The following is a 14,044-nucleotide window of genomic DNA, read 5'->3' on the forward strand; positions in this document are numbered from 1 at the left end:
TAGTGAAGCCATTTCAGTTTGAAGTTTACTTTTTTGGAAGGCTTTTAACTACAAATTGAATTTCTTTAATATTTCTTTAATTTCTTTAATACATATTGAATTATTCAGGTTATCTATTTCTTCTTGAAGGGGTTTTATAGTATATTTTTTAAGGTAATGGTCCATTTTATCCAAATTGTTGAATTTATAGACATAGAGTTGATCATATTTCTTTATTATCTTTTAAAAGTATGTGGGATCTGGGGCACCTGGGTGGCTTAGTCAGTTAAATGTCCAGTTCTTGGTTTTGGCCCAGGTCATGATCTCATGAGTTGTGGGATCAGGCCCTGTTTCAGACTCTGGGCTCAGCAGGGAGTCTGCTTGAAGATTCTCTTCCTCTGCTGCTCCCCCAACTCACTCACTCTCACTCTTTTTCTCTGTCTCTCTAAAATAAATAAACCTTAAAAAAAAATGTGGGATCAGAAGTGAGTCCCCTTTTTCACTGTTGATGTTGGTGATTTGTATCTTTCTGTATAGATTTATCTGTTCTCTGTCTAGTAATCCAACTACCCATTCAATTGTTTATTTATGTCAATATGAACTCATGGATATTTACTTTATAATTTGGATTATAATGCAATACTACATTATTTATTGTTTGCTTAAATCTTTATAACTTTGGCTATTGAGAGCTCTCAGTTGACTTCTGTGTCCCTTTTATGTACCTTATCATTTTGTTTTTTTGTATTTTACCTTTATATATACTATATGCACAATATTTTATAATATAATATTATAATATTATAACATTATATATTATATATAATACTATATTATATAATATAACATAATATATTATTGCAATAATATATTGCTACTATTTTTATTTTATACAATCAACTTTCAGGACAATCAAAATAGGAAAAAAAATGAAATTTATTTTGCCTTTATTCTATTTCTAGTCTTCATTTCTTTGTGTGGATCTAAGACTCTGACTCATAGCTTGAAGAATTTCCTTTAATATTTCTTATTGAGTAGGTATGCTAAAAATGAGTTCCCTAAGTTTCAGTTTTGAGAAATTCTTTATCCTTTATTTTGAATGATAATTTAAATGATAATATAAACTTACCATTCTCAGTCAACAGGTTTTGTTTTTTCTTTCAGCAATTTAAAAGTATCCTTTCATCACTTTCTTGCTTGCATGGTTTCTAACAAGAAATCTGCTATAGTTCTTCTCCCTGTTCTTCTGTAGATAATAGTATTTTTTGGTTGGGCTGCCTTCAAGATTATTTCTTTTTCTTCATTTTGGTCAGTTTATAATGTGGTATGCCCAGGTGTATGTTGTTGTTGTTGTTGTTTACAGTTTGTATTTATCCCATTTCGTGTTCTCTGATTTTCTTGGATCTGTGGTTTGGTATCTGTCTTTAATTTTGGGGAAAAAATGCAGCCATTTATGTCATTCTTTGAGATTTCTGTTGCATATTTTAGACCATTTGATATTGTCCTATAGCTCTTGGACGCTCTGTGGTTTTGGGTTTTGGTTTTTTACTGTTTTGGGTTTTTAACCTCTATTTTCTCTCATGTGTCAGTATGGGGAATTTCTACTCCCTTATCTTCCCATTCACAGATTCCTTGGCTGTTTCAAGCTCATCAAAGACATTCTTTATCTTTCTTGCTACCGTTTCCCATTCTAACGTTTATTTAATTCTTAATTATAGCTTCAATCTTTTTTTTAAGATTTTATTTATTTGTCAGAGAGAGAGAGAGAAAGAGCACAAGGAGGGGGAGCAGCAGGCAGAGGCAGAAGCAGGCTCCCCACTGAACAAGGAGCCATATGCAAGACTCGATTCCAGGACCCTGGGATCATGACTTGTGTCAAAGGCAGACACTTAACTAACTGAGCCTCCCAGGTGTACCAGCTCACATTTTCCTATTATCATTTCCCATCTGGTATTGTATGTTGCCTACCTTTTCCATTAGAGCCATTACCATGTTAATTATAATTATTTTGCATTCTCTATTAATTTCAACATTGTGTGTCATATCTGAGTCTGGTGGGGTTTTTTGTTTGTTTGTTTGTTTCTTAAGTGTATGTTTATCTTAGCCTTTTATATAGTTCTGACATTTTTATTGAAAGCCAGGCATCTTATGTAGTACCCTAGATACTGAAGTAAATAATTCTTATGCCTGGAAGTGAGCGTGCCTTTCCTCCTACTTGCCTTTTTGTGTGGCATGTTATGTTAAATCTAGTAAGGAATTGGGCTAGATTTGAGGTTTGATGTTGCTATGGTTACCCTCAGTATACTACAAATTGTTCTTTTGATAACTTATGTTTATGGTTTGGGCGCATTTGCCAAAGATTATTTTTTCAATTTTTGTTTCTCCCTGACCTTGGGTCCTCCCTATATATTGTCCCCAGAGAGAATCTGTCTCTAGCAGCTAATCAGTCTGTATTCCAGTTATTTTTATTCAATATTTGTTAGTCTGGTGGGAGAGGTTAGGAGGGGCATTCCATTTGTGTTCTGATTAAGCCTCTATCTGTGTCTCTTGTTCTCAGACTGTTGACCTTCACTGGTGTTCCTGCCCCTCCTCCAGCTGTAGTAATCAGCCCAGAGAGTATTTCTTTCCCTCCCCCATGAATAGAGCTTTTATTTTTCCAATTTTGTTTCTCCCGAGATATACAGAAATCTATAGTGGGTTATCACAATGCCTTAAAATGGCAGTGTTTGTTGCTCATTTTCCTGACATTAAGTCATTTGTTTTATATGAAAACTAGGAGAAATGGGTTGATTAGAGTTACAATAGTGGCTGCTGTGTTCCTCTCCCCAGCCAGCACCATAAGGTAGACTTTCTTAGGATTCTCCCCAGTCTTCCCTGTGAACACCTTTGTGTTTACAGACTTCACATTCTTATGCTACCCTACTCTCACTCTTTAGCAATTTATTTTTTTCCATTTTTAGCAACTTATTTTTTAAATTTAGCTGAATCTTCTTGCTAGCTTAAGTGACAATCCAAGGCATCTGTCCTAGGTAAGCAAATTCTCAGGTCCTGTTTTGTTTTTTTTTTTTTTTTTTTTTTTTGCTGTGGAGAAATCTACAGATAACAGTCTCTTCCCAAATTTTGAGTTAGTTGTTTGCCCTCCAACCTCTAATTTTTGATAGGATCATTAGAAGTCATTAATTTTCAGTTTATCCAGAATTTTCCTTTTGTAAGAGCACAAGTGGTATTCTTTCCAGTTCTCCACATTCCTGAATTGAAGTCAGAAGCCTTGGGCTATGTTTTTAAGGTAGGGGAGGTGGATAGGGGGATGGGGTAATTGGGTAATGAGCATTAAGGAGGGCATTTGACATAATGAGCACTGGGTAGTATAGGCAACTGACAAATCATTCTACCACTGAAACTAATAACACACTATATGTTAATGAATGAAAGAAAGGAAGGAAGAAAGAAAGAGGAAATAAACTCATATATCTATAGTAAAAAAAAAAAAAGATAAAAAGCATGGTGCCTTTGAGACTGTTTGCTTTCCAGCTTCCAGTTATCATTGACTTGAGGAACCCAACTTTGAAGTCAAGACATTGGGCAGCTATTGAACAAACAGTTGATGCCTCCCTAGTGGACCTTGAAATTCCATTAACCTTGGAGAAGCTCTCTGAGTTGCGTGTTTTTGATTTTGCCCAAGAAATCCAGGACATTTCTGGACAGGCTTCTGGAGAAGCTGCCTTAGAAACAATTCTTAAAAAGGTAAATCTGGAAAATATGTTCTGAAGATCAAGGACTGTATAGATTTTCATATTTAGCATGAAGATCACCAACTTTGGATTCCTCTATATGGGTTTTTCATCATTGCACCTCTCAATTTCTCATCAGTCGTCCTGTTGTTTCCTTACATTTATTATCATTATTATTGTCAGCAACACTTTCATCAGTATCCTCTTTCCACTTAGTTTATAGTCCACTTTGATGACAACAAAGTTTGATATTTACAGGCTTATATGAAAAACCACATTCCAAGGAAGATCTTTTATACCAAAATACATCATCTTTCAAACTACCAGAAAAAAGTAATAGTGTGAAATGCTACAAGACAATGAAGAGACTTCCCTACTTAAGCTACTTACCTCCTTACCCTAAAAATACACACATACCCACAAATCACCTGTGTAAAAAGAAATAGTTTCCTTACATTTAAGGCATAAAGTGGTAAGGGATGGACATTAACATATCACACGTTATTTATATGTATTTAAATGTTCATCAATAAAATTTAGCATATCAGTATCGTTTAACCAGGAAGAAGATTTCAAGAATTTTAAAGGCAGTAAAGAGGAAAATGGGATGATTATGGAGTTTTCACTTATTTTATTCTACTTGCATTTATTGAATACCTAAACAAATTAATTTTGGTATCCTAAGAATTGAATTATTTCTAAGGTGGAGGATTCTTGGAAAACAACCGAATTCATCGTTCTCCCTCACCGTGACTCCAAAGATGTGTTTATCCTGGGTGGCACAGATGACATACAGGTAGGGTAACTGGGTTATTGAAAACTCATGGTAAAGATTGGTCAGACCTACTCCTGAATCTTCTATGGGAGATTATGATGAAGGAATGAAATATGAGAGTTACTAAGAAAAAATCTAATTGGAAAGGCAAAATATGAATATGAATAATTGACAGATATGCTTATACATGAAGTATTAGCAAAGCAATAAAAGTGGCATACATATGAATTATAATTGTATACTTAACAGTTGAAAAGTTTAGAAAAGCAAGAGATAATTTATAAGCTGAAGTGATCACAGCATCCTTCCTAGACCAGCCAAGACATGCTGGACCTTAAAGAATAAATGGTATATGACAGACATAGATGAGAATGAAGGGCATTTCAAACCATTTAAATGAGGCAAAGAAACATGAACAAGCATTTCAGGTTTATACTGCATGAAGAAACTAAGTTCACCTGAATTTTTCTGAGATAGGAGTAGATGGCCATACTCTCTGAAAAATGAAAGAAAATAAATCTAATCCATGTGTTTGGAATATTCTTAAATGATTTAAAATTCAAACACATATTTGTTTAGCAAAAGGATCTGTATCTTACGGCCAAATTTAAAAAGCAAAGCCTTGACCCATTTGGGTGTACCCATATGAGAACTAATGATGAAATGGCTTTGCCAGGTGTAGGTTGGAAGAGCAAGACCAGATGTTACTGTTGGCAGTAGACGAGAGAGCAAACCTAAGATGAAAGTCAGGTAGAAGCAGGCCAAGTGATGCTGGGTGATGGGACATCTGCTCTCAAGAAATTTATAATTTAAATAGGGCAATTAAAATCCTTTAGATTAACAGACACATTTTTTAGAATTCACATGTTCTGTAAGGATTGCTGTAGTGTAAAGGGGAAAAGTAGGGGAAGGAGGTAGAGGGAAAACTGTTTATAGTCATTCTAACCTTGATATGAATGAGTTCAATTTCCCTATTCCTCAAGATAATTGAGATAAAGCAATGTTTCACTGGATAGAGAAGATACCTAATTTTGCAAGTTTTGAGTACTTTGAGAAATAAAGGCTTAGATGACCAAATGGTATAAAGAAGGTACCAGGTACCTTAAAGTACAGGGAGAGAGGAGAAGAGTATTGAACCAAACAACAACAACAAAAAATGTGCCATTAATAATTACAGAAATAGGCAAGATTTGGCAATCAGAAGTCTCTCAGTGACATTTGAGAGAACGCGAGAGTGGGTTGTGAGGCACTGAAGTGGATAAGGAAGGGAAGCAGATGGGTAGGAAACAGTAGGCTGGACGAGGCTATTTATTCAAAAAATTGGACTTTGAGTGGACTCTTGGGATTAAACATCTGTAATTAACTTTGAGAGCACAAACTCATGATGCTGCATGTTTTTTTCTTCTTTGTTTAAAGGTCCTTCTTGATGACAGCACCATCAACATTGCAACCATTGCCTCATCACGTTATGTTGGTCCATTGAAAACTCGAGTGGATGACTGGCAAAAACAACTTGCCTTATTTAATCAAACACTGGTGAGTGAAGGCAGTTTCAGTTCATGCACTCAGAGAATTGGAGAGCCACGGTACTTTAGAAATCATTTCTTTAATCATTTAAATATGATATAGTTTAGAAATAAGACTTAATTGTTGACATTTTATTATATTCAGAATGTAAGGAAAATGCAAATATACTGTTCTTCTTTGTATGATTATGCCATATCATATTAATTATTATTGCCATGAAACAAAATACCACAAACTTGGTGGTATGAAACAGTCTATATTTATTTTCCCACAGTTTCTGTGGGTCAGGGGTTCAGGTATGGCTTAACTGAATCTCCTACTTAGGGTCTCACAAAGGTTCAATCAAGATGTGGGCCATGACTTGGTCTCATCAGAGGTTCAACTCAAGGAGGATCCCTTTTCAAGCTCACTCAACATTGTTGGCAGAAACCATTTCCTCACAACTCTGGGATTAAGGGCTTCAATTTCTTGCTGGCTCTCAGGTGGAGGTCATACTCAGCTCCTCTATGTTGCCCACATTTTTTGTTTACTTATAAATCTATAGTTTTATTGAGACAAAAGTGATAATGTGGTATGAAGTTTACATTTAAACCAAATTTTCATAAAAAAACTAGCACCTGTCTGAAAAGATTTTATAATGGAGTTCTAGATGCTGGTCTAGATGATATGAACTACTGATGGGTATCATGATTCAAGATAGCATTTTTGGTATTTGTCAATCCCTAAGATTAAAAAAATTCTTTTTGTTTTAAGGTGATCACTGCCCTAGTATGAAAGCTTAACCTTTTTCTGAGACCAGGACTTTTGAAATCATTCAACTCTTGAAATGATTCAATGAACTTGTGTTGTCACTAATTGAATCCTGCCACAAACTGTTTCAGAATTCAAAATTCAAAAAACAGAGAAGCTCTAAGAATTTTTCACCTTAAGAATATACACCCTTGTCTTCAGCTCTTCTCATTCCCCCTACACCACCCTCTTTCCCTCCCTAAGTACCTCAGCCAGTTGATATATTAAACTTTGTAATTGGAAAAGAAAGGTGCATACACTCCAGTGAAAGATGGTCTCCTCAACCGGTTTCCATCCCAAAATGGCAGGCAGCTTTGGTACCTTATTAAGTGGCTTAAACCTTTGCTGGCAACAGCTTTAAGCTCAGGCAGGGAACACCTGGGCTTCTAAGTTTCAGGCATTCACAGCTTTTAGACAACCTCTCACAGTACCACAACAACCTCGTATTTACTGGAAAAACACACACTGTTGCTTTAAGTCTCCTTGGTACCCTTCCTTGTGATACCCCTTTCCTTTTTATTTTATTCTACTTCGGATTACCCCACAGTAGAACAAAAAATCCATTTATACTGACCTTACTTTGTTCCCATCCAATCTCTTTCTTAGACTGCAGATTTTTAGCTTGACCTAATTATGCTTAGATTTCTAAATATTCTTTTTTAATTTTTAAGATTTTATTCATATATTTGACAGTGACAGAGGTAGTGAGAGCAGGAACACAAGCAGGGGGAGTGGGAGAGGGAGAAGCAGGATTCCCGCTGAGCAGGGAACCCGATGCAGGGCTCGATTCCAGGACCCTGGGATCATGACCTGAACCAAAGGCAGATGCTTAACCCACTGAGCCACCCAGGTGCCCCACGTTTCTAAATATTCTAATATTAAAAGTTATCTGTACAATAATAAAGGCACTAAGTGGGAAAAGATCTTTTGTTCCAACTTTGTTTCATGGAGATCATTTTTAGGAATCTACCCTCTTTGATGAACCCCTTATAATCTGACCCCTGTCCAGCCTCCTCTGATGGCTGAGCCCTATGAAGGGAGGGACTATAGAGCAAAGTAATGTTTTCATAGGGGGCCCTTAAAAAAAGTTCCAAATGGTGGGGACTATCCAAAGAATTAACTGGAAAGTAAGAGACTTGAGATAAACCAGGGAGCGCTTGTGACACTAGGGCTCAGGCATAACCCCAAATCCAGAGTGAGAAGTGAGAAACTCTCACAGATGTTGGGCTGACACATGCAGGAGGCATAGAGGACTGTGAGAACTAGGTCCCGACACTGCATTTCTGGGGTGAAACATTTGATGATGCCCACATTTTCCTCCTAGGAAGAGTGGCTAAACTGCCAGAGAAACTGGCTCTACCTAGAAAGTATTTTTAATGCTCCCGATATTCAGAGGCAGCTGCCTGCCGAGGCGAAGATGTTCCTGCAAGTGGATAAGTCGTGGAAAGAAATCATGAGGAAGGTGAACCGGCTGCCTAACGCTCTTCGAGCAGCGACTCAACCAGGTATAAAACAAAATTTTAAAAAACAAATAAAGAGACTTTACAACCATCTATAAGATTCTGGCAATATGGGGGTACACTCAGTTCTTGTTGATTCTCGTCAGCATTGATGACCACGAACAGTTGTAGTGCATTCAACACTCTTGCTGAAAAATGTGAACTGAGCACTGTTGTTGCTGTTGTTGTTAACTATTATCACTGTTATTATTACTCGTCAGCTTAGTTCATAATTTTGGCACCCAAGAATCTGACTATTTCTGCTCCTCTTATAATTTGGGGATTCTGCCACAGACTATCAGTGAGGCCTGCGTGTCACAATTTGACTACAAGATATATATTCACATTCAGTTGACCCATTCTGCTAAAGCTCTCAGACTTAGAACCATAAAAATGTCCCCATCTGATTTTTCATTAATTCATGAAAAACATTTGTGATGGAGGGCTCTTTTGACACAGTTGAGTGGCATTTGAGCAGAAAGCAGCAGGAAAGAGGGAGTGAGACTCGTGCAAATCTGAGAGAGGGTGTGAAAGGCAGAGAGAAGAACAAAGTTGAAGCCCCAAAGTGAGAACACACTTAGCGTGCACAATGGTCTGTGCTTGGGTTTGGCTTTGGTTCTTGCACCAAAAACGTGGGGTGCGCCAGCTAAAAATTGTTGCAGGTTGAATACTTGCTCATCTGTGGTAATTATTAAAATTAATATTAGATAATGTTACTAAAAGTAACAGTTAACATTGTTAGCCAACCTCCCACAATTTATGTTTTTTCGACCATTTCTTATCAAATAAAGGCAAAGCTTTAAAGAATGTTAATGTCATATTTTACTTCCACTTAAAATGGTATTTTCTATTTATTTTTAACACAATTTTACCATTACCTTTTCCCGCCCAATAAACAGGACTTCTGGAGACTTTTCAAAATAATAATGCTTTACTTGACCAAATTCAAAAGTGTCTAGAGGCATATTTAGAATCAAAAAGAGTCATCTTTCCAAGGTAAGTTTATAAAACAACCTATGATATTTTTAGTAGTGAAAACTACCCATTAATTTAAAAGGATATACTTAAAAAGAAACCATAACCTCAAAACATCAGGGAACCAGAACAAGAATCAAGAAAGATATGATAGTTGGCCGATCAGTCCAGCTGGTATCTTGATTGGGGAGTGTAAGGCTCAAGAATAGAGGTCAAGTATTTGGTGGAGGACTAAGTGGGTGAGTACCCAAGGTGCCGGAGGGATTCTTGGTCTCAGCATTGTTTCATTGTTGGGTGCACGTGTGTGTTTCTGCCTATGTGTATCCGTAGATGTGCATGTGAAAAGTCAGAGGACATTTTTGCCTGAGCAGGTTTCTTTGGATTAATCAGTGACCTAAGAGTGTCACTGGAGAAGTTGTCTAAGAGATCTTTTTACAAAAGTCCAAATGAAATTTTTTATTCATCTCTTTATTCCAAAAACATACCAAATGTGCTAAGTACTGAAGATACAAAGAAGAAAAGGCTGGATTCCTGCCCTAATGGGGCTCATGGTTAACAGGTGAATAATCATGTAAATAAACCATTATAATATAGTTTTTTTAACACCAGGATAAACTACGTGATGATAGCCAAAGCTCCCAGCTTCAATCATTAGGGCATATTGTACTATAAGACAGGGCAAATGGTTCATCTTCCCTGGTATTTTCCTGTTAGTTGTTAAGGAAATGGCCATTAAGGTCTGTCCTTGGACAAGCACTGTGGCAACCAGGGGTAGGTGCTTATCTGGGTTACTTGGTTGGGAGGGATTGTTGCTGGGGCCAGGACTGGGTACGAGTGTGCACGAGAAATCCAAGACCCAGAAGATTTAGTTGAGTTTTAACAGAAGTGGTCAGGCTTTAAGAATACACACAAATCTTACTAAAATCTTACTAAAACATCAATTCAGGCAACATGGAGAAAGATGAAAGACTTTGAGGTTTGGAATATGCCTTTTATCTGTTTCACTCTTAAATCAGTGGTTCCCAGCTTGAGTCTCCCAAAGCCAGAGAAAATCTGTACACTACTTTTGATACTTAAAGAAAGCTAGAAACAAATTCACCTGTGATAATATTGACCACTGAAAAGCATCCGCTTTTATTTGTTCTTTCACTTAGAACTGCGTGAACTAGTTCTGCTATATGTGTTCCGTCAGGAGGCTCTATGTGGTGTTGATTTACCCTGTAGGCTTTCATGAAGATATACTGTGAGCTGCAGACCAAGGTAGCTCCTGGTAGCAAGATGAATACAGTACTGTTCCTGCTCTCACACTGCTCATGGTCCAGTCTTTATAGTTGTCTGTTTCATTAGTTGAAAGAGAGGTGTGGGCACAAATTAATTACTACTGGATGGTAAAGAAGCAGGACTGAGTCCAACCAAAAGCATCTTTATTTCTAACTAATAACCGCCTTTGCATTCCCATCCAGGGGCCCTGGACAAAATTTTAAGCAGACTTCACAAATTTTCTGGTCATTCTCAAATAATAATATAAACAAACAAAAACCTCTTGTCACCTCAACCCAATAAATGATCTCTAATAATCAAACTCTGAACTCCTTTCAAAGTGAAAACTTCCCCCCTTCTCTGCCCAAGCCTGTTGCAGGTCTAAAGGCTTTAGTGATAATGAGGATATGTGGGGACCAACCCGCCCCTCTCCCTATGAGGTTTCTGAGGTCTCCAGGTTTGGGGCAAGGAGAAGAGAGGCAAGGCAGCAGAGCAGCCTGACCTACCTGGCCCCCTCTCTTCCACATGGGGCCTGCCGTGGGCTCTTTTCCATCCATTCCCTTCTAAACCAAGGGGTTTCTCATAGGCAGCCTCCTCCACTCTAGAGGTGAACTGTCTTCTGTGACCAGGCCCTTATCCCTCTCCCTCATCCGTGGGCATCCAGGTATGCCCCCTCTCCAGTTCTCTTCCTGTGGTGTCTTCGTGCCTCCAAATGGCCCCGGTGGGCAAGATCTAAGAAGATGCCACGCAGGATCACACGAGTATGGCCCACATGTGGATATTCACAGAACCAAATAAAGCTCCTATAACCACCTGTCCATCTACCCAACACATTAGGTATTAAAAGTAGGGACGTGTGGGGTGCCTGGGTGGCTCAGTGGGTTAAAGCCTCTGCCTTTGGCTCAGGTCATGATCCCAGGGTACTGGGATCGAGCCCCACATTGGGCTCTTTGCTCAGCAGGAAGCCTGCTTCCTCCTTTCTCTCTGCCTGCCTCTCTGCCTACTTGTGATCTCTATCTGTCAAATAAATAAATAAAATCTTAAAAAAAAATAAGTAGGGACATGTAAGGTACTAAGGCTAGGTTCTAGGGAAAACAAATACTATATCTTTACTCTAGAACAAATCAGGGTCATAGGAAGAGCTGGCATTTTTTATAATTTTTTGAAAAGTATCTATCTTTTATATGTCAGGCACTAATTCTAGATGTCTGAGATGCAGCCACTCTAGTCTCCCTGAGGGCTGTAGAGACACCTGGTCTCCCAGGAAACCCAGGACCAGAAGGTTGGAAGTTTAGGAAATCAGTGACTGGGAAAGAGATATGGCTAAAGGATTTATCTTTCATGTCGACACTTTCAAGTTATATTTTAAGTATTTTCTTTAATCCAGATTTTACTTCTTGTCAAATGATGAGCTTCTGGAGATTCTGGCCCAGACACGAAATCCCCAAGCTGTGCAGCCACACTTAAGGAAATGCTTTGACTCCATTTCAAAGCTTGAATTTGCTGTCATGCCTCCTACTGAAGGAAAAATTCCTGGTGTGGAAGGAGAGCCAGAAAAGATTTACACTAATGATATTTTAGCAATGCTGTCACCAGAAGGAGAACGGGTAAGGTGCTTTTTGTTTATGATTCTTTATAGGGAAAGCTTTGTTGCCATTCCAGGGTAGAGGGTAGAAGTGTACTTCTTGTCACTCTAAGTGTTCATCACGGGCTACCGCATCGTACTCTGCGGCCTCAGCAGTTTCAAAGATAACGAAGATGAGATGTTTGCCCGCAAAGGGGTCTAGTGGAGCTATAGTCAAACAAACAATTGAAAAGTACCACAGTAAGTGTGGTAACAGAGGTGTGTGCTTTGTTCTTGGGAACAGAGTGGAGGTAACTGGAGCCCAGCCTTATTTAGCTCTTCACAAGAGGCAGAAGAGTGAGCTGGTTAAGAGCACTGGGTCTACTGCCGGCCACCTGGAACCAGGTCCCATCCCATCCCATCTATAAAATGAGGAATAGTAACAGGGCCTGATTAATGAGATGCTGAGGATTTTCAAATAGTATTTGAAATTGTGTGTGTGTGTGTGTGTGTGTGTGTGTGTGTGTGTGTGTGTGTAAAACATATAATTCTGTGTAGATTACTCAGAACTGTACCCAGCAGGTGCTATGAAAGTGTTAGTTGTCATTGTTGGCAGTGGTGTATCCAGGACACTGCGCAATGCCTGGTGTGCAGTAAACACCGAGGGAGTGAATGTATTAGCGAACTGTGGAGAACCACAGGACTTCACAGAGAGAAATCTCTCTCTCCCTCTCTCTCTCTCTACCCCCTCACCTACCTACCTACCTATCTCTCTCTCTCTCTTTCTCACACACACACACACACACACATACACAGAAGCAGCCAAAGAACATGGAGCAGAGACATGGAAGGGAGAGCATTCCTTACAGAGGAAATGTGTGGGGAAATGCTGAGGATTTCAGTCCAGTTAGAGCAGGAAATGTATCCACAAGAGTGGCAGGAACTTATAAACATTTTACTTGTCCAGAATTGACTCTCTTGCAAAAGAATTTGCTCATCACTAATGCAGAAGAAGAGAAAGGGGAGGACCACAGCTAGGACCCAGGGAAAACATGGAAGTTAAAGGGAAAGTGGAAGATCTAAGAGACCCAGACAAGCAAGGCAGTCAGGTCACTGGAAGTCTAAGAAATAAGTATGTGTAGGACTGAAAAATATCATTTGGACTTGACAACTGAAAGAACATCGGTAACCTTAATGACCTTACCAGGTTTAGAGGAAGAGTTGGGGCCAAAAATCAAATGGCAGTAAGTAGGAAAAGAAAGTAAGGGAATTCATGTAGTCAGTGTAGTCGCATATACTCCTTTTTTCAGGGATTTGGCTCCAAAGGGAAGCATTAAAAAAAAAAAAAAAAGAGTAGAGATGTAGAGTGGGATATCAATAGAAGGTTCTAGTATTTGTGGTTAATCTTCAGTGTGTCAGGGGTCTGTTATAGAAGTACAGAAGATGTACGGCTGGAAAGTGCCACACTGAACATGTTGTTATTGCTCTGACTCTTCTCTAGGTTAGCTTGGGAAAAGGCCTGAAAGCCCGGGGCAACGTGGAGGAATGGCTTGGTAAAGTGGAGGAAGCCATGTTTACGTCTCTGCGTCGCCTGTGCAAATCTGCCATGGCTGACTATCAGGGGAAACCAAGGACAGCCTGGGTGATTGCTGGCCACCCTTCTCAAGTAACACACTCCTTAAATTTCTACCTCTGAGTGCATTTCTGGTGAGATGCATCACACACTTAAGAACAGTGTTTCCATGCAGGTGATCCTGACCATTTCTCAAATCATGTGGTGCCGTGATTTGACTGAGTGTCTGGGAAGAAAAGGTGTTAATCACATAGAGGCCCTGGAGGAGTTTGAGAAAGTAAACTTCGAGGTGAGATGTTTAACAGGGTGGCATTGAACATAATGCTGTGCAAGATGATCTCAGTACGTTTTTTTGATGTGGCTGATGCAAGT

General features: G+C 38.8%; 1 protein-coding gene across 1 annotated transcript in view; it reads left to right on the forward strand.

Annotated features, from left to right (window-relative positions):
- The window catches only part of LOC111147958 (dynein axonemal heavy chain 6), a 247,580-nt gene that overhangs the window by 66,236 nt on the left and 167,300 nt on the right, over positions 1 to 14,044 (forward strand). The window contains exons 18-25 of the mRNA XM_022504259.1: positions 3,511 to 3,723; positions 4,414 to 4,506; positions 5,902 to 6,021; positions 8,126 to 8,306; positions 9,200 to 9,296; positions 11,923 to 12,142; positions 13,601 to 13,765; positions 13,848 to 13,961. Coding sequence (XP_022359967.1) covers positions 3,511 to 3,723; positions 4,414 to 4,506; positions 5,902 to 6,021; positions 8,126 to 8,306; positions 9,200 to 9,296; positions 11,923 to 12,142; positions 13,601 to 13,765; positions 13,848 to 13,961 — 1,203 coding nt within the window. The remainder of the gene's footprint in view (positions 1 to 3,510; positions 3,724 to 4,413; positions 4,507 to 5,901; positions 6,022 to 8,125; positions 8,307 to 9,199; positions 9,297 to 11,922; positions 12,143 to 13,600; positions 13,766 to 13,847; positions 13,962 to 14,044) is intronic.

This window comes from Enhydra lutris, unplaced genomic scaffold, assembly GCF_002288905.1.
Source record: "Enhydra lutris kenyoni isolate GAN:26980312 unplaced genomic scaffold, ASM228890v2 scaffoldscaffold18, whole genome shotgun sequence".
Taxonomy (NCBI): domain Eukaryota; kingdom Metazoa; phylum Chordata; class Mammalia; order Carnivora; family Mustelidae; genus Enhydra; species Enhydra lutris.